The 23,868-nt window shown below is 45.4% G+C and overlaps 1 protein-coding gene and 1 long non-coding RNA gene across 2 annotated transcripts in view; one reads left to right on the top strand and one right to left on the bottom strand.

Annotated features, from left to right (window-relative positions):
- Window positions 1-7,138: 7,138 nt before the first annotated feature.
- LOC118517907 lies at window positions 7,139-8,550 on the bottom strand. The gene is made up of 2 exons (XR_004908372.1): window positions 8,399-8,550; window positions 7,139-7,362 (listed from the first exon to the last, which is right to left on the bottom strand). It is a non-coding gene; the product is annotated as an uncharacterized LOC118517907 (long non-coding RNA).
- A 189-nt stretch (window positions 8,551-8,739) lies between these two features.
- TTLL11 (tubulin tyrosine ligase like 11) overlaps window positions 8,740-23,868 on the top strand; it is a 238,026-nt gene continuing 222,897 nt past the window's right edge. The window contains 2 exon segments of the mRNA XM_030292844.2: window positions 8,740-8,971; window positions 8,973-9,191. Coding sequence (XP_030148704.2) covers window positions 8,759-8,971; window positions 8,973-9,191 — 432 coding nt within the window. The 5' untranslated portion in view covers window positions 8,740-8,758.

The following is a 23,868-nucleotide window of genomic DNA, read 5'->3' as shown; positions in this document are numbered from 1 at the left end:
TGGTTTGCATTTCCCTGATGGCGAATACTGTTGAGCATCTTTTCTGCCTGTTTTTGTGAATAAAGTTTTATTGGAGCACAGTCATGCTAGCCCTCTCATTTACATATTGTCTAGGGCGGTCTTCTCCTTAGAAGGGCAGAGTAGCGATGGAGGCCTGCAAAGCCTAGACTATTTACCATATGGCCCTTTGCAGTAGAAGTTTGCTGACCCTTGCTCTAGACTATAGAACATTGTCACCTTTACATGAAGGTTTGTCCCAATATTGGAACTGCTGAGCAAATTTTGGTTTCCTTCCTGCCTCCCCCTGTCCCCTCCCTCCTTCCTTTTTTCTTTAAAAAATTTTTTTTAATGTTTTTATTTATTTTTGAGACAAAGAGACAGAACATGAGCAGGGGAGGAGCAGAGAGAGAGGGAGACACAGAATCCGAAGCAGGCTCCAGGCTCTGAGCTGTCAGCACAGAGCCCGACGTGGGGCTCAAACTCACGGACTGTGAGATCATGACCTGAGCCGAAGTTGGACACTCAACCGACTGAGCCACCCAGGTGCCCCTCCTTCCCTTTTTCTTGGGGCAGACAAGATCAGGCCTCCTTCTGCGCTTAATTTTCTCCCTGTAGCCATTTTCTCCCCCTCGCCTTGTCCACCAGGGGCGGCTACCCTCCTGGCACCTGCCTTACCTCAGGCTTTTCTAGGAGGTTTCCCAGGACAGGGGATCCGTGGGAGGGTGCTGCTATTCTAGAGGTCTCCTAGTGGCCACTCCCCCACCTGAAGTGAGGGGACGCTGGCCTTGGGATGGAAGGCAGAGGAGAGGGATGCTTGGAGAAAGAGGCCTAGAAGGGGAAGAGGCTGGAGACAGCTGGGATCAGCCCCGTGCATCCTTGGGAGGATAACTAGAGGGAGGCAGGAACCCCAGGGCTTCCGGAGATCCTCCCACAGAGGGTCAGGATCCTCAGTGCAGAGACCCGGGTTGTGAGACCCCAGACTCCCTGCCCTCTCCCCAGCATCTTCCTTGGATGACTGAAAGCATAAAAAGGATGAGTCTTTGGGGATGGTTAAGGAGGAGGTGGCTAGGGGTCTCCAGGACCCCCAGAATCAAGCTGGTGAGAGGGAGCCCAGGCCCAGCGTTTGGGGCCCAGGGAAAGGGACCCTGCGGTGGTATGAACAGCAGGAATCTCCCCAGTCCCCTCACGCCTTGCTCTCTTCCCATGGACCACCCCCACCCCCATCTTGTCACCTTGGCCGCTCAACTGCAACAGACACCTCACTGGTCTCTCTACTTCCGTTCCTGCCGACCACCCGTCTTCTAAGTGAGGTTAAGGGTCAGGCTCTGGGCCACAGTTGGCTCTGCCCCTTCCAGCTGTATGAGGTCAGGCACTAGCTCGCTCTTCTTGGGCTGATCGCTGCTATGTAAATGGGGGATACCAACACTATCTGCTTACTAGGTTGCTGTGAACATGAAATAGACAACGCATGTCAAGGGCTGAGAGCAGTGTCTAGCTCAGTCTATGCTAGTTACTTCTTCTCACTGCTCAGAGTGTTCATTCTGAAACACAAATCTGACTGTGTCCTTCCTCTGCTTAAAAGCCTCCCAGGGATCCCCATGATTATGGGAAGAAGCTTGTTTTAACACTGATCTGCCAACCTCCCCATGTGTTTACCACACCCATCAGCACCCTATCCCTCTCCTGAATTCTGAGGTCATCACTCGGGGGCCTTTCCTCAGCTATGCTCTCTGCCAGGCTCCCTCCTCTTGTCCTCCAGGACCCCCACCCCCACCCCACTCCTGCTCACAGCATTGGACATGAGGTGGTTGGGGGGCGGGGGGGGGAAGACATGCTCATCTGATAGACATCACGTGAAGTTTTCGAGGCCCTGCCATGAAGCAGAGCCCCAGTCTCTGTGGACTTTGCCCACTGTGGACCCCACTGTCCCTTGTATTTGAAGACAATTCCCCATTCTGATCCTCTCTGCACCAAGTGCATGTATGGCTTGGATTCATTAAAAACTTGAAGTCAGTTAAAATTTGTTATATTTTAAACAAATCCATCTATCTCATTAGAGGTCAGGAAAGTGGCTCCCCTGGGGTTGGGGGAGGATGACTGAAGGAAACATAAGGGAGATTCCAGGGTGCTGGGGATGTTCTGATTCTTGATTTGGTTGTTGCTACATGCGTGTGGTCAGTTCATGAAAATCTCTAGAACTTTCTGTATACATATTACTGTTTACATGCAGAGAAAAAGAACCAATAGATTATAAGGAACTGGCTCATGTGATTATGGAGGCTGACAAGTCCTAAGAGCTACAGTTGGCAAACTGGAGCCCCAAGAGAGCTGAAGGTATAAGTCCAAGAGCAGGAGAAGACTGATGTCCCTGCTCATACACGTGTGCACAGTGAACAATGGCTAGTATTGTTATTCAAGAAGAAACCACCTATTTGAGCAATAGTTAACCCCAAACTGCACATGAAGCCTTCTGCTCATTCATTTTTTTATTAAGGTTTACTTATTTTTGAGAGAGAGCAAGAGAGAGAGAGAGAGAGCGTGTGCACAAGCGGGGGAAGGGCAGAGAGACAGGGAGACACAGAATCCAAAGCAGGCTCCTGGCTCTGAGCTGTCAGCACAGAGCCCAATGCAGGGTTTGAACTCAGAACCGTGAGATCATGACCTGAGCTGATGTCAGACGCTCAATCAACTGAGCCACCCAGGTGCCCCTGCTCATTCATTGAGATTGATCACTCCCTGTTCCAGTGAACCCTGGTGCTCCTGGGTGCTCTATCACCGCGTTTCTAAAAGGAGAGGAGATTTGGGATCTGAGGCTTAAGGACAAACAGCTCGCTGACCATACAAGGGGTCAGTGGGTGTGGAGGGGGTGCACCAGGCAGAGACAGCAACACTTGCAAAAGCCAAGTGGTGCAAAAGTGTGTCTGCAAATAGAGTCAGGCAGGAACTCTTGAGTTTTACTCAGAAGCTCCTTGCTGTGGGTCTTTCCTGTACCTCATCCCGCTTCAGCCTCTGCAAAAACCAGGCCTCAGGTGCCCCCTGGCGGTGGTCTTTGATACTAACAGGACAGAAACTAACAGCTGGAGGACAAGCTGCCTACATCCCTCTCCCTTGAACTGTTCCTTCCTGTCTCCCCAGAAATGGACTTGCTGCAAAAGTGATAGAACAATCAAAGAATGTTTATTTTATTTAAAAATTATATGTTTTCCAGTTATCAGAACAATGCATGTTCATTGCAGAAAATTTGGAAAATATAGAAAAAAATAAAGAAGAAACGAAGTCCTCCTAATTCTGCCACCCAGGATAACCACTATTACTATATTGGCATATTTGCTTCCAGTGTTTTTCTCTGCATACAATTTTCACATGGCTGAGGATTAGTGTGTATATATATTTATATACAAATACACAGACATACATATGGGTTCAGTTATGTGTAAACATTTGTTGAGTATTTTTTTTAGCTTTTATTAATTTTTTAAAAATTTTAATTCCAGTATCATGAACATACAGCATTATATTAGTTCCAGGTGTATAATATAGTGATTCAATAATTCTCTACATGACTCAGTGTGCATCATCATTGTACTTTTTAATCCCTTTCACCTCTTTCCTCCACCCCCCACCCACTACCCCTCTGGTAACCATCTGCTGTTCTCTATAGTTAAGGGTTTGGTTTTTGGTTTCTCTATTTTTTTTCCCTTCCTTTCCATATGTTGAGTATTTTTGTGCACAAAGTCCTGGTGTGGGAGTTAGCGTGGGTGTTGGGAGCTGGGTGCCAGTGTCAGACCATGCTGAGCTAGAACCCCTTACTAGCTGTGTGACGTGGGCAAGTGCCTTCTCTGAGTAACAATTTCTTTCTTGATCTGTAAAATGGGATTTCTGATGGGACCTATCCCAGGGCTGCTGTATGTAGATGGCAAGGCATATATAAAATACGCAGCACAGTGCCGGGGGCAGAGAGGGTTTTTCCTGGTAACATATCACCATGGAAAGCTTAGTCTGCCTTTCTGATTCACAGTGGAAACCTCTGGAAGTGGGATGGACTTCTGGGTCTAAGGATATGAAGACCCCAAGGTTGATATAGTTGGTCCAAATGGAGAGGCAAATTTCAACCAAGATCTCGTGCCTCCCGCACCACAGCTGTCCTCATTTGTCTCTGTATTCTTCCAGGCCCTATGTACGCAGAAGGGTTTTTCAGCATTCTAATTGCAATGCTTGCACCAGTTTGCTTAGTGTTAGTTACATCATCAACATTTTCCTAAGCGGCTAAAGCTGTCATTGACAGCACTTGCCATGGTTTGCTTAACGATTTCCTTATTATTGAATATCTGGGTTTACTTTTTCATTCATTCATTCACTCACTCACTCATTCGTTCGTTCATTCATTCATTCATTCATTCAAGAAATAGTTCTGCCAGGCACTGAACTAGGCATTGGGATATAGTGGTCAACAAGAACAGTGAGCACCTTACACTTCAGGCACTTGGACTCTGGCCAGCAAGACAGACCACGTCAAATAAACAAGCAAGATCCCCACAGTAAGCGTGGTGGGTGCTGTGAAAGAAAAGGAGAGAACTATGGGGGGGTGGGAGGGGATCTATTTTTTTTTTTTAATTTTTTTTTTCAACGTTTTTTATTTATTTTTGGGACAGAGAGAGACAGAGCATGAACGGGGGAGGGGCAGAAGAGAGGGAGACACAGAATTGGAAACAGGCTCCAGGCTCCGAGCCATCAGCCCAGAGCCCGACGCGGGGCTCGAACTCACGGACCGCGAGATTGTGACCTGGCTGAAGTCGGACGCTTAACCAACTGCGCCACCCAGGCGCCCCTTTTTTTAACACATTTTTATATTTTCTAGAAGTCGTCCTAGTCTCTAATTCTAACCTGCTGTTTGCTCCTCAGCAGCTGTAACTGAAGCTTTTCTTTGAGGAGTCCCATTTGGGGTTGGACTCTCCACTAACACAGTTTCTGGAGGAGTCAGAATTTGCCAAGGTGGTCAAAGGCCTGACAATGAGCTCAAATGGGCCTCATTGTCTGTCCTCCCTTCCTCTAAGGCTTGTGTTTCAACCAGTGTGGTCTGCTTCCTGCCCCCCAAAGAGACATGATTATCCCCTTCTTAAGTCTACTTGTACAGTGCCTTTCCTCACTGTCCTCTCAGTGCGGGACCTCCACTAGCCCTGGGAGCCTTGAACCAATTGGGGAAGGTGTTCCCTTCTAGTGGACAAAGCCTCAATGGCTGGAGCTTGGTGGGCAGAGTACAAGTTGGATTCCAGCCCTTTTGAGGCCTCCTGGGCCACCTGCATGACTGCACATGGCAGTCCTGCCGGCAGCCTCTGGAATGACCACCCTACCTACTTTCTTTTCTTTTTTTTTAAATTTGTTAAAAACAGTTTATTTATTTTGAAAGAGAGAGAGAGTACATGCTCACGTGAGTGGGGGAGGAGCAGAGAGAGAGAGGGAGAGATACAGAATCCAAGCAGGCTCCACGCAGTGCAGAACCTGACATGAGGCTCAAGCTCATGAACCATGAGATCACAACGTGAGCCAAAATCGAGTTGGATACCTAACTGACTAAGTGTGGGGCTCGAGCCCACAAACAGTGAGATCACAACCTGAGCTGAAATCAAGAGTTGGATGCTTAACTGACTGAGCCACCCAGGCACCCCACCCCACCTACTTTCTATCTATCTCATTCTTACACCATCTTGAAGACTCAAAGTTTATATTCCATCTCTTATAGGAAGTCTTATCTAGCCTTCTAATTCACAGTAACTTCTCCATTCCTTGAACTCCTAAACAATTTTTTCACTTCTTGCCTTATTTGGCACTCAATTGTATACTGCCTTGTGATTCTTCTTGTTTTTCTCTCCTGTATTGTTCTTTCATCTGAAGAGATCTGATTTAGATAGAGAAATCAGAGGTATCTCTGTAGATGTATCATTCACACCAAATCTTGAAGGAGAGATAGGCAGAGTTCTAGAGAGTGTTCTAGGCAGAAGGGAGGGCATGTGCAAAGTCCCTTAGGCAGAAGATCTTTGAGATTCAAAGCCAAATGCACACGAATATCTCTGCATGGAATGGCCTTTCCAGATTTGTCAAATGAAGTGGGAAAACAACTATTAAATTATGCATTCCAGGGCGCCTGGGTGGCTCACTCAGTTAAGCATCTGACTCTTGATTTCGGCTCAGGTTATGATCTCATGGAGCCTGCCTGGGATTCTCTCTCCCTCTCTCTCTCTTCCACACCCCCCCCCCATCTCAAAAGTAAATAAAATAAAAAAATATTCATTCACACTACTTTCTGAGGACCTCTTTGTTCTAGCCCTGCAAATGGCATACAGAGATGAATCAGACCAGACATGTTCCTTCCCAGACTAACGGAGGAGGCTAAGATTTCTCTACAGTGTGACAGACAGACCAGGGTAGAGGGTTATCATGTATGTCAGTAGAAGAGTGGAAAGAGTAACTATTTCTTGCTTGTGGACACTGAAGAAAGCTTATCCAAGATGGAGACATCTGAGTGGGGTCTGATGAAGGGTGACCCATGAGGAGGCTGGTGCAATGGTCCAGGCTAAAGGCCTGAATTGGGCCAATGACAATAAGGATAGATAAAAGAGGAAAGATGAGAGAGACATTTCAGTGTAAAACGTTATAAGACTTGGAGATGGAATGGTTTTTAGGAGGCCGGGGAGAGGAGTAAGTTAAGTCTCTCCACACTTTCATGCATGAATGACTGAATAAGGCGGGTACCCTGGATGAGACCAGGGATGCCAGGAGGAGAGACAGGATTATTGGTAGAGGGAGTAGGTTGGTGGAGAGAGATTGGGGAGTGGTGAGGCATTCTCCTTGGCACCACGGACAGCTCCAAGGATCTCCAGAGAAGACTGACATAGACCCAGATCAATGGGGCTTGCCCCTGGCTGACTCAGAATCAGCAGAGGAGCTAACTTAACACTACATACCCACCAGTCCCACCCAAATGTTCTGCATCAAAGTCTCTGGGGTTGGGGTTCAGGAGCCTGCATTCTAACTAAGCACCCCAGATAACTCAGGCACAGGCAGTCACATAACTACAACACTGAATAAAGCTATGATGGCCTTCAGAGGAAAGAGATGAGAGCGCCCTCTGCTGCTAAAATGACGTTTTTGATCTCTTGAATTTATTGCTAGTGTATTTCAAGGCAGTTTATTTAGGTGGGGAATCTCTGGGCCAAAACAACCAACCAACCAACCAAACCAACCAACCAACCAACCAAGAGACTGGGCAGATGAATAAGGAAGAGCGGCCACCTGTGAGTAGTTATGATACAGTCTTTAGTCTGGGATTCTGGGATGCTGTTACACCTTCCCAGCCTGCATTCCCTAAAAAACAAAACAAACAAAAAACAATAAATGTGACTCCCTGAGGTGAGAAGGGAGAATCCTCTCCTTGCATTGGCTTTAAAGATATGTTGCAACCCAAAAGAAATGAAAGCAGGGACTTGAAAAGGGATTTGTGCAACCGTGCTCATAGCAGCATTATTCTCAATAGCCAACAGGTGGAAGCAACCCAAATGTCCACTGGACAGATGAATGGGTAAAGACCAATGTGGTAGATACAGGCAGCAAAAACATTACTCCGTCCTAAAAGAAATGACATTCTGAGATATGCGACAACACGGTGTGAACCGTGAAGGCATTACGCTGAGTGAAATAAGCAAGACACACAGGGACAAATATTGTATGATTCCACTCATATGTAATGAGGTCCCTAGAGCGGTCAAATTCATAGAGAAAAAAGCAGAATGCTGGTTGCCAGGAGCTGGGGGAAGGGAGAACGGGGAGTTACGGTTTAAACGAGTACAGAGTTTCAGTCTGAGATGAAAAAGTCCAGCAATGGGTTGTTGGTGATAGTTTCTCACGCAACAATGTGAACGCACTTAATGCCATTGAACTGCACACCTAAAAAGGTAAAAAACGGTAAATTTTAGTTATGTTTATTTTACCACAATAAAAAGAAAAGTGAAATAATAAGAAAAGCAGTGTTAATGCCCTCCAGTTGACTGGGAATGAGTAGGGCTTCTCCATCCCATAGGGCGCTCTCTGAGAACAGGGAAGGTGTCTCCCTTCTCAGCTCTGGGGCTCTCCCAGGGCCAGCCAGGTGTTCTTAAGCGGAAGCTAATCCCCCAGGGCCTGGACTCGTCCCGTCCATCATCAGATAGAGATGATTCCGACGGTGCAGTTCCCTCCAGCAGGTGAGGTTCTGCCTTCCCCTTCCGACTGGGAGTTATCCCAGCGACTGTGTACGGGGTCGGGGAGAGGGGCAAGTGGGCCCTTAGTTTGAGATTCTCGTCTCTCTCCGCAGCTCCAGGCTCAGGAGTCCCACTAGTGCCCAACACCTTAGCACACCCCTTCTCACCTTCTGCTTCTCCAAGTTGTGCTCCGTCAGAAAGCCAGCCCCCTTCCTCCGGCCGGGCTCAGGCGGCTTTCCGCCCTCTTCCAAGATGGGCCGCCGCGGTTTCTGTGACAGGCCGATCACGTGGGCGCCCCCTCCTATGAGGTCGCGGGAGCTCGAGCGGCGATTGTCCCTTCCGGGCCCCGTCCCGAGGCGGCGACTGCCCTTGTCAACCCAAGCCTGAGCGATCATGGCAACGGGTCTCGGGCGGGGAGCGCGTGGCAGCGGCGGCAGCGGCGGCAGTTTGGTCGCGGGCCTGGGCGGCGGACGGGCGGCGGCGGCGGCCGGCGGTGGCACTGGCGCTGGCACCGGCCCCTGAGCGCAATGCAGCGGGGCAGCTCCGAGAGGGAGCTGGCGGCCCGGTGGGAGGCGGAGGCGGTGGCCGTGACCAAAGCGCTGGCGGCGGCGGAGCAGGTCCGCGTGGACTCGGGCGCGGCCGGGGAGCCGGAACGCAAGACGCCAGAGGAACAGCCCAAGGACCCGGCCCCGGCGCAGCCCCGCGCGGCCGAGGAGGGGGACGCCCGCGTCGTCCCGCGGGCCGCCGCCCACGCTGCCCCCGGCCAAGCCGCAGGCGGCGCGGGCGCGGGGCCTCTGCCCGCACGGGAAGCCCCGGAGCAAGGGCCAGGGCGGCCGACGGAGCTCAGGCCGCGCGGCGGACGAGTACCACTCCCAGCGGCCCGTCACTGTGGACAGCTCCAAGGCCAGGACCTCCCTGGACGCCTTGAAGATCAGCATCCGCCAGCTCAAGTGGAAGGAGGTGAGGCCTGGCCCGGCCGCGTGGGCACGGCGGGAGGGTGGACAGTTCGACCTCGGAGGACCCGGCGCGGCCCAGGCCAGGGCTGAGGGCTGAGCTCCTGCCGAGCGCCAGGCTCCAAGTGCTCATCCTTCAAAGCCTAGCCCCAAAGTCGCTTCCTCCAGAAGGCTTTCAGCCCGCTCCAGGTCAAGTTAGCCACAGCTTCTTCCCCTGGCTCCCCTACAGCTCTGGTTTCTACCTATCAGCACTCCCCTGCATTGTAGATCTTAGCCTATTTATGTGTCTGTCTCCTCCACCAGCTTTGAGTCCTCGGGGCCCGGGACTCTTTCTTTCACTTCTTCATTTAAGTTCTGTTTGCTCAGCACTTAACTGTGTAGCAGTGAACAGTTTGTACTTTGGGGGCAGACAGACTTAGGTTCTCACCACACCCTGCCACTTAGCTGTGTGACTTTGAGCCAGTCGCTTCACCTCTTAAGCCTATTTCCTCTCTGTAAAGCGAAGCTAATAAGTGTCTCATAGTTTTGTTAGTATTAGAAGACTCCTTGCTTATTGTAGCATAGCACAACGTGCGCAATAAATGGTAACTAATCTTAGCACCGTCTCCTCTCTCTTCCTCCATCACCGTCGCCATCACCACCATTATCATCAGTGCAGGAACCGTATTTTATATTCTAGGGCTTGGCATGTGGCTATAGCATGTGTCAATGAGCGGTGGCTGAAAGGGTGGATGAAGGAATGGGTTATTCCTCCCTGAGCCCATTTTAGACCTAGTGGGGGCTGGAATGAAGCACCAAAGACACCCAGGAGTGTCTGTCGCAGTTGGCTGAGTGGATAAAGCCATTTGACTTTATTTTCAGCTTCTAAGGCTTTTTAAACAGGGGTTCGGGAATATTGGGATTGTGATTAGGACAGTCAAGTCTAGAGACTTAGATCCAGATGGTCTGCTGGTGTAACAGGAATCCGCAGCAGGTGACGTGAAAGACTCAGGTGCTTAGCTCTGTGCTTTGGCTATGGCAGACATTCAGGAATGGTTTTATGAAGCTGGAACATATGGAGAGATGGCGCAGAAAGGATTGATGAGGTCAGAGGGTTGATGTCCCAACAGGAAGGAGACGTGTGGTTTGGAGGGAAGACAAGAATCAGGCAGGGCAGGCGTCCAGGTAGGGAGGGGTTAGCCATTGGGGAAGTCTGACTCCAGGTGTCAGGGTCCCCAGGCTTGGGGCTTGGGATTCAGAGGAGGACTTCCATGCCTAGGAAACCTGGAGGGAGGCTCCCAGCTCTGGACAGGGTCCCAGGTCTGGGCCAGAACAAGATAAAATCGGAGAACTTGTCAGTGCCATGGTCCTAATAAAGAGAGAATCCAGGGACTGAAACCAGGCCACAGAATCAGGCAAGGCTGAGAATCAGGCAAGGAGAGCTGTGCTCAGCTTAGCGCTGTGGGAGGGAGAGACATGAAGCTGGCTAGATCTTGCGAGATGGAACCAGATGGACTCAGAAACCAGCAGGCATGCATGCCAGGTTCGGGTACTTGGTCCACGGGTGTTTGCTGTGGGTGCTGACTCTGGAAATCAAAGATGCTTAAGATGTAACCCTTGCCCTCAAGGACCTTACAGTTCAGTAGGGAAAAAACACAAAGAAATCATTGCAGTGATTAGAAGGTCTTTGCTGCTGCTTCCTGAAATGCTCTTTTCCCAGGTATTTGCATGTCTTACTGTCACTTTCCATCTCTGAGCAAATGCTTCCTCCTCAGAGAAGCCTTCCCCCACGATCTGTCCCTCCTACAACCGTTCCTCTTCTTTCTTTTATCGAATAGCACAAAACTCTACCTGACACTCTGTTACCTATTCCCTCATTAGAATGTAAGCCCCATGAGGGCAGGGGCTTTGTTTTATTTATTGCCATATCCTCAGGTGCTTGGCACACAGAAGGTGTTCAATAAATACTTGTTGAATGGATGGATACGCTGTGTGATGAGTGTTTCCCTGTCCCTATGTAAAGGTGTATGTGCTGTGGGAGAAGAAGAGGGCCATCTCACGAAGGGCTTCCTGGAGGAGAGAGATGTGAGCTGAGTTCTGAGTGCTGAAAGGGAGTAGGAGTTATTTAGGGCCAATGAGTTCGAACTCTGGTAGAGGGCATAGTATGGGCACAGCAGAGGCACATGTGGGGCTTTGCATGCAGCTCAGTATGGCTGGAGGTGAGTGGGCGGCAGGATGGTGGTGAGGTGAGGCTGGAGAAAGGAGCGGGGTCAGACCACAGGTCATGCTGTGGGATGTGGACTTGTTTTTGGAAGGTGTGTGAGCCACTACAAGATTTTAAGGTTCTTCCATTTATCGACTATGCTAGTTTGACCAGTGAGTTAAACTCTTTAAGCCTCTTAGTTTGCCTGTCTTTCAATGAGGGTGGGTTGGGCTAGCTCAGTGGTTCCCAGGCTCTCTGGTGACATCATGTCTGTAGTCTACATGAGACCCTGGTGCTGGTAAACCAGTGGAGTGGGCAGTTGCCAGGCATTACCTGTAACTCCCCCCACCGCCCCAACCTCGCCTTCTTCCTCTCGCCCAGAAAGTATATTGGCACGTAAGTGGAGATACCCCTTCTGGTATATTTTAAAACAAACTCAGTCACAACAGGACTTCCTATTAGATGTGTGATTATTAATGTCACTCTTCCCTATGAGTTTGTGAGGTGCTGAGGACAGGAGTGGTATTTGACTTGTGGTACATCATAGGTATTCCATAAATATTTACCAGATGAATGAATGAAATACTTGCCACACATCATAGGTATTCCATAAATATTTACCAGATGAATGAATGAAATACTTGCCACAGAGCTCACATTTCGTCTTGACACTCTAGAATTGGAGTTTGAAAAGTACTGGAGTAGGTAAACTTTAAGTCCCTTTCAGCCTTAATAATGATTTTAGTATTGTTAGTACCTACCATAAAGTTGAGTGCATGAAAAGCAGTCACTAACAAAGCGTAGACAGACACAACCTCTCCAGGCCTCAGTTTCCCCATATGTTTCAGGAGTGATGTTGGACAAGATCATCTGTAATGCTCAACATTGGTGTCTGAGGACCAGGGCTGGGACACAAGGCTTGGTGTCCTTTGTATTCGTGCAGTGCTGTCGCTGCGGGATTGAGAGTACCCGACTGGCTGGGGTGGACGGGGAGCCCAGGTAAGAAATGAGGTCATGAACACCAGCCAGGGCGAAAGCTCAGTGTTTCCTTTGAGAGTGCACAGTGAGGGGCGGCACCGGACAGTCCATTTAGCAGGGCAGCGCTGAGCCAGCTGTGAACTCAGCGTTTGCTTGGCTACAGGACACAGTCTCCCTTCCCCCTTCATTTTTTTTTTTTTTTTATCACACACACATTTAAACACCAGGATAGCGAACGTCAACAGCTATAATGAAGCCTTACATAACTCTTAACCCTGTGCCAAGCACTCTTCCAAGTGCTTCATGTATCTACGGTGATTTGATTTTCCCAACAACCCAGTTAAGTGCCTCATTGTCTCCATCTCACAGAAGAGGAAATTGAAGTATACAGAGGTTAACTTATCCAAGGTCATGTGGCTAGTAAGTGGCAATTTACTAGTGGCTAGTAAGCTAGCATTTGAAACAGAGATTCCGTTTGAAACCAGCCTTCATTCTGGGCTCTTCTCACTGTTCCTACTGGATCTCTATCTGCAGTCCCTGGATTGGAGTTACACATACGGATGTGAGTGGGATTCCCTCCTTGCCCTCCAGCAGCTTCTGGCTTGAGAGAAAGACATGCACACAATGGCGGGTCCAGTCTGGGAGTTGAATGGGTAATGGCCATTCCATACAGAATAGGCACAAGGCAGGGAGGATGGATCAGATTTTGTGTGCAGGGTGGGATTTTGTGTGCACGATGCTTAGGGAGCACGTGGGAAAGCGGGAGAGATGAAGAAGCCAGATCATGGAGGACGTCGGAGGCCAGGCCAGGAAGCTTGAGCTCCTGCCTGAATGTGATCACAGAATCTTGCCATATATAAACTCAGCTCCTCTTGCCCACTCTCTCAGCCCCAGGTGAACCACGCCAACTCTCTGGTGATTCTGTTTTCAGTTGTATCTACTCTGGTCGGGTCTAATCCAACCATGTCCACAATGTTGAATTTGCCTCTCAAAAGAAAATTCACAAGTGTTGGCCCTGTTAACTTATAGATAAGGCGAAAGTTATCTTAGAATAGCAAAATCAGGTTTATGGAGTCGCTTGTTGAAGTTGCCCACATGAAAGAGAGGGATTTTTCCTGGCTCACAGTAGTGCTCAATAAATATTTATGGAATTGTATGGTCCTCTTTCAATTGTGTGAGCCTCTCTCCCCATCTCTTGTGTATTCTTTGTAGTTTTGACACCATCATTAAACCCTAGGGAAAAGACACCAAGGAGAATAGCTGCCCTCCCTGGAGCTGCAGGTTGTGTATACGTGCACAGTGGTGCCATGGACACCAGCTAGCTGAGTGCGCGAGGGCGCTCAGAGATTTGATGGAAGGACCTTTTTTGATAACACCTTGCATAAGCCCCTGTCCCAAGATCTATGACAGTGTGAGTTCTTTGTTTCAGAGACTCCAAATCATGTGTTATTTTCTGAATTTATCCAGCCTTTCTGCAGCATGTGTATACTTATTATGTTGTCCTGTTATAAGGTATGATATCAGTTACTGTTTATTAAATATCTGTTATATGCTAGGCATCATACTATGTGCTTATATTCATTAAAAATTAGACATTTACTATGGATTATTTTATTTAATCTTCACAGCAACCCTCCGAAGTAGATCCTATTATCATTCCCAAATTACAGATGAGGAAACTGAGGCTCGGGGGGAGTTTCATATAGGGCTAGCCCAAGGCCACACGGGTAACAAGTGGCAAAGCCATCCAGAGCCTGTGCTCATAGCCAGTGTACAATCCTATACTGTCTTCTTTGCTAATCGTTTGCTAGAATACACCCCACTAGTAGTTATTCTATCATTGGTAGTCCCAGATACTGAGTGAAGAAATTGAGGTGGGCACAGTAAGTAAGAGGGAAAGTCAGGGTTCATACAGTAGTCTGTCTTGTTCCAAAGCACACTTGCCGATGTGTTTATAATTCTCCACTTCTTAACGCTCCATTTGTCTGACTCATAACTCTCAAATGACAGCGGAGTTGCTCAGAACCAGGAGAGTGCTATTGCAAATAGGACTTAAAATAAAACACACTGAATATATCCTACCTGGCAGGGGGAACATTGGTGCCTGTACCTTCCAAATCCTATCTTGCTGCTGCCCACAGAGAAGAAGCTATTTGGGTGCCATTTGACTAGCTGAGTTGCCTTGCTCCTCTAGGAATGTGATCCTGCCGTATGAGTTGCTGTATCTCATTCCTTCTGGAAGGTGCGGTTGTAAAATGAAAAATTATATAGTTTAATCTTACCTCCCTTTCCTGTTTCAATGATAGTCCTTGCAATTTATGTTCCATTTTTTAAAACAGCATGGTATTTAAGAACAGTTATATCCTCTTCCATCAAATGCTCTCCTTTCAACAGACATGTCATTATAATGCCTAGTCCACCAGAATTTTCCCTTTGCCAGTTAACTTGTCCTTCCATAAAAATCACAACTCACTACCACTGTTGTTTGAACAAATGGTATATGTAATAGCTTCATGAAGCCACACGAACACCTCAATAGTCCTTTAAAAGACAACAAATTCCAGGGGCTCACATTCAAGTTCTATAGCTAGTACAAATTAAAATTTTGGTTTTTGTGGTCAATATGTCAGAACCGTTTCCCGGGTTATGTAAGCATACTCTCTATTGTAAATAGCCTCAGTTTTGTAGCATTCTGGGTTCTGGTTTTGAGCCAGCGGAAGTTGAATGCAAAAATCCAATAATTCTCTTTCTCTTTTAAATCTATTCTTTGACAAGGACATATTGTAATAGTAACTGCCTGCTCTTTAAGTGCCTTTTTCTCTAGAAGGGAAGTGTTGTGTCCTGGAGCTAGCTAGCGTGGACTTTGGATTCAGACAGTTAAGTGAAAATCCTCGCTACTAATGACTTGTGTGACCAACCATGTACTAAATATAGAATCTGAGCCTCAATCTCTTGAACTGTAACAACGGGCAAGTGATACTTACCGTGCAGAATTTTTGTGACATTAAATAAGGGAATGCATGTAAATTGCCTTAACCCAATGTTTGACACACTTGTCAATATTGAGTAAATGTTATTTATATTTTTCATCCTTTGAGCAATTGCAGATGTGGGTTATTTGATCTACGTAAAAAATTTTTTTAAAAATGTTTATTCATTTTTGAGAGATGGAGAGAGACAGAGTCTGAGTGGGGGAGGGGCAGAAAGAGAGGGGGACAAAGACTCTGAAGCAGGCTCCAGGCTCTGAGCTGTCAGCACAGAGCCTGATGCGGGGCTTGAACTCAGGGACAGCGAGATCATGACCTGAGCCGAAGTTGGATGCTTAACCAACTGAGCCACCCAGGTGCCCCTGATCTATTTAAAAAAAAAAAGAAAAAAAAAAAACTATTACAGAATTTAATCTGCATATATAAGGTTACAGCTTAACCAGAACATGTATGACCAGCTTATTTGAATCATGTTATAAATATTTTGAGACCTGCTCTGTGACAGACTATATTTGGGGTCTTGGGATACAGCAAATAGTGAAAACATACAAAGCTCTTGGGGGATAAGGGACAGTTACATTTTTTAATATTATATTTTGTTTTTTAACTTATTCATTTTGAGAGAGAGAGAGAGAGAGGAATCCCAAGCAGGCTCCATGTGGTCAGTGCAGAGCCCGATCTTACAAACCATGAGATCATCACCTGAGCCGAATCAAGAGTTGGACACTTAACTGACTGAGCCACGCAGGTGCCCCAACAGTTACATTTAAATGAACATCAAGGTGATGTAGTTTAGGTTTAAAATGTTTAAAATAACATGGACTTAAAGTTCTGTTAAAAAATTTTTTTTAAGTTTATTCATTTTTGAAACAGAGAAAGAGCACAAGCAGGGGTGTGGCGGAGAGAGAGGGGGACACGGAATCCGAAGCAGGCTCCAGGCTCCGAGCTGTCAGCACAGAGCCCGACGCGGGGCTCAAACTCACGAACGGTGAGCCCATGACCTGAGCCGAAGCTGGACACTCAACCGACTGAGCCACCCAGGCGCCCCTTAAAGTTCTGTTTAAATCAGTTATACTTTTAGGGTTTTGTGAATTTAATTGAAAAATTTAAAGCCTCCATTCTGAACCTGGCACCTACCTCATACTTTGGTGTATTAATTATTATGCATCACCACAGGAAGCTTATTTTAGCTATTTGAGTTCACACGGAGAACTGAGATCGTGTATGTAAATATACCCATTAGCTGTGTGGAAGTGATGTGGATTTTCTGGGCCGATTTCTTTACCCTTTACTATCATTCCTATTCTTTATTGTCATTCCTATAGTCCCCCCCCCCTATGGACTCTGGAAAGACTATAGCCAGACAGGGGTTTGAACCTTGGCTCTGTGACCCTGGACAACTTGCTTTACCTCTCTGAGCCCAAGATTCCTCATCTCTAAGAATGAGCATAAAATACTTGGTAGGGTTGTTATGAGGATTAAATCAGAAAATCTTTAAAGTGCCAGTGTTTACACTAGGAATACTGTTTGCCTTTCTCTCCACTGAATTTCCGTGACATCTTAATTACATTTTATAACAGAAACTTGGTGGTGTGAACAGGCCAATAACCTTGTTGTCCTTTAATTAGTTTTGAGCTCCTCCCTTCCTTGTGGCTGCTCCACTGCAGCCAAGTTATGTCCCTGCGATCCCTCCGCACAGATTCTTTTTTTGCTGGAGAGAACAATAACCATGTTTCTCTATTCCAGATGGGCTAACATCTCTCCTTTCACGTCACGTCAAGTCGTGCCTTGCTGTAACAGCTGCCTTGGCTGCCATTTGTGTGCATGTTTGTTTCCCTGGATGCGTTTGAACCATTATCGAGTAATTTTTATAAATGCCTTTGTAAGTCCTAGCAGGCAGTTCTGACGACCCTTTCTCTATCCCCATCTGCTTCTGTGTCATCATAAAACCTCATCCTTAATGGAGCTGGTAGAATAGGGCAGCATTTCTCCCGTGCCTGTCATCCCTATTCAGTAGAATGTTACTTTTCTGAGAAGTCCTTCTGTCGATCTGCCTAGAACTCTTATGAAGGACAGTTTTCCTGTTTTGTTCCTTATGCTCATAGGGAGGTTTTATTTCTCTTTGTGTCGGAACTGTGGTTTATTGGAATCTAAAAAAGCAACAATGCTAAATTTTCTGGACATCTTAGATTATTTACAAATATGTTTGTTCAATTTTCTAGAGCAATATGTACTTATAGAAATGTATACAGTTCCCAAGTGTATAAAATAAAACCTCCAACCCTCCACTCCCCACCCCATCCCCCTTCTAACTGTTTAAAAGGCAACTCCAGGGGCGCCTGGGTGGCGCAGTCGGTTAAGCGTCCGACTTCAGCCAGGTCACGATCTCGCGGTCCGTGAGTTCGAGCCCCGCGTCGGGCTCTGGGCTGATGGCTCAGAGCCTGGAGCCTGTTTCCGATTCTGTGTCTCCCTCTCTCTCTGCCCCTCCCCCGTTCATGCTCTGTCTCTCTCTGTCCCAAAAATAAATAAACATTGAAAAAAAAATTAAAAAAAAAAAAAGGCAACTCCATGGTTACAGTTTGTTTGCATCTTTCCAGATTTTTTTCTTATTCCCTCATGTGTCAGGACGAGTAAATTGTACTGTAACAAGCAACCACAAAATATCAGTGGCTTAATAACAACAAAAGTTCATTTCTTGCTCATACTCAGGGATTCAACGCGGGTTGGGAGGGAGGGAGGGAGGGAAGGAGAGTTGGTGGGAAGGAAGGGACGGGGCTATCATCATTTTGGTTATTCAGAGACCCATGCTTCTAGCTCAGTACCTCCTCATTGAGTCCCTGAGGGGAAGGGAATGTGCAAATTGTGCACTGCCTTTTAAGACTTCTACCCAGAAGTGACTGCGCTTACATTTCATTCACAAAGCATTACATGGCATGGCTAACTTCACAGGGCTTGGGATGTGCGGTCCTACCATGAGGGTATGAAGAGGATAATCATTCATATATATATATATATATATATACACACACACATATATATATATATATATTGGCAATTTCTTTTATTTTAAATGCTATAGTTACACATATGTATAGTTTTTGGCAACTGCTTTTTTTTTTTTTTTTTTTTAGCATGGCTATCTTTCTCTGTTAGCAAGCATAGGTTCATTTCATGTTAATAATAATCTAATGGTCAACTGGATGTACCATCATAAAATTTATTGTTGGATATTGTTTCCACATTTTTTCCTGCAATTACAAAGAAAGGCACAATACACATCACTGTTCAGACGTTAAGTGTTCATTTGTACAAATGCTTCTGTAGGATAAATTCCTAGGACTTGGTGGGTCAAAGGGTAGATGCACATTGTATTTGGATGGTTACCATCAAATTGCCACCAGCAGTGTTTGAGGGTGTCCCTCTTCTCATCTCCTCTCCAATACTGCCTTCTATTTATCTTCTAAGTCTTTGCCGAACTGACAGGTAAAACATATATTCTTTTGACTCACATTTCTATGCTTGTCAATGAGGCTGGACTTTTCGTATGTTTCCTAGTCATTTGTCCTACCTCGTCTGTGAAATGCCTAAATGTATTCTTAAGTGTTCATTTATCTTTGGGGTTGTTTATGTTTATATTTTGCTTATGTTTATGTTTTTCCTATTTGTTTATGAATATCATGGATAGTCGCTTTTTGTCTCCTATGTGTTGTAAGCCTTTCCCCTGTTGATTATTTAAACATCTAATAGATAATCATTTGCCTTGCATAATCTACCTTATGATAATTAAAATGTTTCCTTCCTATTCACTAAAAACAGTCCTTAATTTATTATTGACTTGTTAGCTTATGAAGGCAAAACATAGACAACTTTATCTTCAGGTGCTATTAAACTTCTAGGGGCGCCTGGGTGGCTCAGTCAGTTAAGCGTCCCACTTTGGCTCAGGTCATGGGCTCACGATTCATGGGTTCAAGTCCTGCATCGGGCTCTGTCTCTCTCTGTCTCTTAAAAACGAATAAACATTAAAAAAAATAAAAAAAAAAACCTTCTAGTGAATTAACAGGCTGTGTGGAGAACTTTAGGGTCTTACATTTCAATGGAGCTAGATGTTTTTTGTGGAACTTTTACATACATTTATCTAAGCTGACTTTTACTTTATGCAGTGAGTGTGGTAGGTAGACTTCATTGCTTCTGTTTGATAGATGGCAGTATTGTATGGCGTTAGATTTGGGTTTGAATCCCCACCACTTATTAGTTCTGACACATGGGGCATCAGACTTGTCTCTTAGGGTAGTTGTCCCATTTTAATAATGTATGTTTAATGACATATATAACCTGCATGCTAGAGCCATTGCCCAGTGAGGATTGGCTGCGTGTCAGCTGTCTCACCCTTCAGAGGTGTTAAGTGACATACAGCTTAGAACTAGACTCCAGGTCTCCTGGTTCTCAGGCTGGGTCTTGTTCCCATGGCCACACTGCCCATCTAAATAGAATATGGGGGCACCTGTGTGGCTCAGTCAGTTAAGCGTCTGACTTCAGCTCCAGTCATGGTCTCATGGTTTGTGAGTTAGAGCCCCGCATCAGGCTCTGTGCTGATGGCTCAGAGCCTGGAGCCTACTTCAGATTCTGTGTCTCCCTCTCTCTCTCTTTGGCCCCTCCCGACTTGTGGGTGAGCTCTATCTCTCTCCCAAAATAAGTAAATAAACATTTAAATAAAATCAATATATACAGTATGATTAGTGGCCCCCTAGAAATAAAGAAGGACCATTGGAAATTACTTAATTACTTCAGTCATACTGTACAGGCCTGGGCTTTGAGCCTGACTGTTAGTTTTATTTTAAAACGCAGTTTTAAAAACATTAAAATTTTGTGGCACAAAAACAGACACATAGACCAATGGAATAGAATAGAAACCCCAGAACTAGACCCACAAACTAATGGGCCAACTAATCTTTGACAAAGCAGGAAAGAATATCCAATGGAAAAAAGACAGTCTCTTTAACAATGGTGGTGGGAGAACTGGACAGCAACATGCAGAAGATGAAACTAGACCACTTTCTCACACCATTCACAAAATAAACTCAAAATGGATAAAGGACCTGAATGTGAGACAAGGAAACCATCAAAACCCTAGAGGAGAAAGCAGGAAAAGACCTCTCTGACCTCAGCCGTAGCAATTTCTTACTTGACACATCCCCAAAGGCAAGGGAATTAAAAGCAAAAATGAACTACTGGGACATTATGAAGATAAAAGCTTCTGCACAGCAAAGGAAACAACCAACAAAAATAAAAGGCAACCAACGGAATGGGAAAAGATATTTGAAAATGACATATCGGACAAAGGGCTAGTATCCAAAATCTATAAAGAGCTCACCAAACTCCACACCCAAAAAACAAATAACCCAGTGAAGAAATGGGCAGGAAACATGAATAGACACTTCTCTAGAGAAGACATCCAGATGGCCAAACAGGCACATGAAAGATGCTCAACGTCGTTCCTCATCAGGGAAATACAATCAAACCACACTCAGATATCACCTCACACCAGTCAGAGTGGCGAAAATGAACAAATAGGAGACTATAGATGCTGGAGAGGATGTGGAGAAACGGGAACCCTCTTGCACTGTTGGTGGGAATGCAAACTGGTGCAGCCACTCTGGAAAACAGTGTGGAGGTTCCTCAGAAAATTAAAAATAGACCTACCCTATGACCCAGCAGTAGCACTGCTAGGAATTTACCCAAGGGATACAGGAGTACTGATGCATAGGGGCACTTGTACCCCAATGTTATAGCAGCACTCTCAACAATAGCCAAATTATGGAAAAAGCCTAAATGTCCATCAACTGATGAATGGATAAAAAAAATTGTGGTTATAGACACAATGGAGTACTACGTGGCAATGAGAAAGAATGAAATATGGCCCTTTGTAGCAACATGGATGGAACTGGAGAGTGTGATGCTACGTGAAATAAGCCATACAGAGAAAGACAGATACCATATGGTTTCACTCTTATGGGATCCTGAGAAACTTAACAGAAACCCATGGGGGAGGGGAAGGAAAAAAAAAAAAGAGGTGAGAGTGGGAGAGAGCCAAAGCATAAGAGACTCTTAAAAACTGAGAACAAACTGAGGGTGATGGGGGGTGGGAGGGAGGGGAGGGTGGGTGATGGGTATTGAGGAGGGCACCTTCTGGGATGAGCGCTGGGTGTTGTAGGGAAACCAATTTGACAATAAACTTCATATATTGAAAAAAAAACATTAAAATTTTGGAAAAAAATAGAAAAAGTTTATAATCAACCATGAGATGCAATGACTATTTTTGTTTGAAGCATTTCATTCCAGCATCTCTTCAGCATAAATTTAGCTGATGTGGGGTGCCTGGGTGGCTCAGTCAGTTGAGCATCCAACTCTTGATTCCAGCTCATATCATGATCCCAGGGTTGTGGGATCGAGCTCCTCATTGGGCTCTGTGCTGCGTGTGGAGTCTGCTTAAGATTCTCTCTGTCTCTCCCTCTGCCCCTCTCCCCTGCTTGCACTCTCGTTCTCTCTCTAAAAACAAACAAACAAACAAACCACACACACACGCAAAATACTTCAGCTGATAATGATTAATGTCAGTGTTTACAAAGCTGATATAATTTTATTTTGTATTTATTTGTTTATTAATGCCCATGTTATAATTTAGATGTTTTCCTGTGCTATACAAACTTTTCAGAAATGTCATCTTAATTGTCAAAAAAACAATCTCATTCAGGAAACCTATTTATTTCTTATTTATTTATTTTTGTGTTATTCAATGTTTAGATTGATTCCTCTGTGAAAAAATTTCCTGGAGTTCTTTCCCTCCACATTTTATATTATTTTCTTAAAATAAACTTTGCAGAAATAAAACATTTGGGTTAAAGGGCATGTGTATTTTCAGGCTTCTGGAATGTATTGCTAAATTGCTTTCCAAGAATTGTAGCAGTTTTTTCGCAGCAGCATATAAGAGTTCTTACAAGTACTTACTTTTGAAGGATGTAATGACAAATATTGGGGAAGAGAGTGAACCAGATGAATCTTTCCCCTGTCTCACTACTTCTAGTTCTAGTTCAGTCCTAGTTGAAAGCAGGGCATTTTGATATGGCTATTTTTGTGTAGTCATTACATCTAAATTGAAATAGTCACATAAAAATGTAAAGCCACTCTAAAATTTTCTGTTTTTAAATATTTATTTATTTTTGGGAGAGCACAAGTTGGGGAGGGGCAGAGAGAGAAAGATAGAGGATCCCAAGCAGACTCTGCCCTGAGAGGCTGACAGCAGTGGGGCTGATGCGGGGCTCGAACTCTTGAACTGTGAGATCATGACCTGAGCCGAAGTTGGACACTCAGCTGACTAAGCCATCCAGGTGCCTGCCACTTTTAAATTTTCAAATAACGTATTGAGTAGACATGCCTGACCTTCTGTCTACCCTTGACCATCTCCCCACGTCTAGCTCTTTACTCCATTACTGGATCTTCTTCCCACGGGGTAAGGCTTAATTAAGCATTCCATGTAGAGTTGGGTAATGAAACTCCTGAAAATTCCAATAGGTATTTTTAGGTTTTGTCAAAGTATCTTTGGTATTAAAAAAGAAAAGGACACATTAAGGGCTGTATTAAAATGTCACATGCTGTCATTAGCCATTAGGGAAATGAAAATCAAAACCACGATGAAACCATTTTGGACCCACTAGGATGTCTAAAACAGCAAATCATAAGTGTTGGCGAGGATGTGGAGAAATTAGAGCCCTCGCTCTTGCTGGGAATGTAAAATGGTGCAGCCATTTGAAAACTGGTTTGGCAGGTCCTCAAAATGTTAGACATGGAATTACTACATCACAGCAGTTTACTCTTAGGTATATACCCGAGAAAAATGAACACATACGTTCACTAAATCACATGTATGCTAATGTTCATAGTAGTGTTATTCACAATAGGCAAGAAGTAGAAAACACCAAATGTCCATTAGCTGATGGATAAACAAAATGTGGTATAGCCATACGGTGGAATATTATTCGGCCATAAAAAGAAATGTACTGATTTCATGCTACAACATGGATGAGTCTTGAAAACATCTTATATGAAGGAAGCCAGTCTCAGAGACCACACATTATGTGATTCCGTTTATATGAAATGTTCAGTATAGAGAAATCTACATGGAGAAAATAGTTTAGTGGTTGCCTAGGGACTGGGGAGCCTTTGGTGGGAAGTTGGGAGTGACTGCTAGTACAGGATTTCTCTTTGGGGTGATGAAAATGTCTTAATATCGGTTGTGGTGATGGTCACGCAACTCCATGACTATACTAAAAACTGTTGAATTGTACACTTTAAATGGATGAACTGTGTAACATGTGAATTATATTTCAATAAAGATGTTGAAAAAATGCCATAGCTTATCCAGTTCTCATCATTGAACAGTACTTGCCTCCCAGGTAGTAATTATAAATATGTTCCAGGACCTCAAATCAGCCCAGTGCCCCCTGTTGCTCACTCTGCATTGTAATGTTGCCTAATACTGG

The sequence above is a fragment of the Lynx canadensis genome, chromosome D4, assembly GCF_007474595.2.
Source record: "Lynx canadensis isolate LIC74 chromosome D4, mLynCan4.pri.v2, whole genome shotgun sequence".
Classification (NCBI taxonomy): Eukaryota; Metazoa; Chordata; class Mammalia; order Carnivora; family Felidae; genus Lynx; species Lynx canadensis.
Note: the sequence above shows the minus strand (reverse complement) of the source record. Positions and strands in the feature narration are given on the sequence as shown.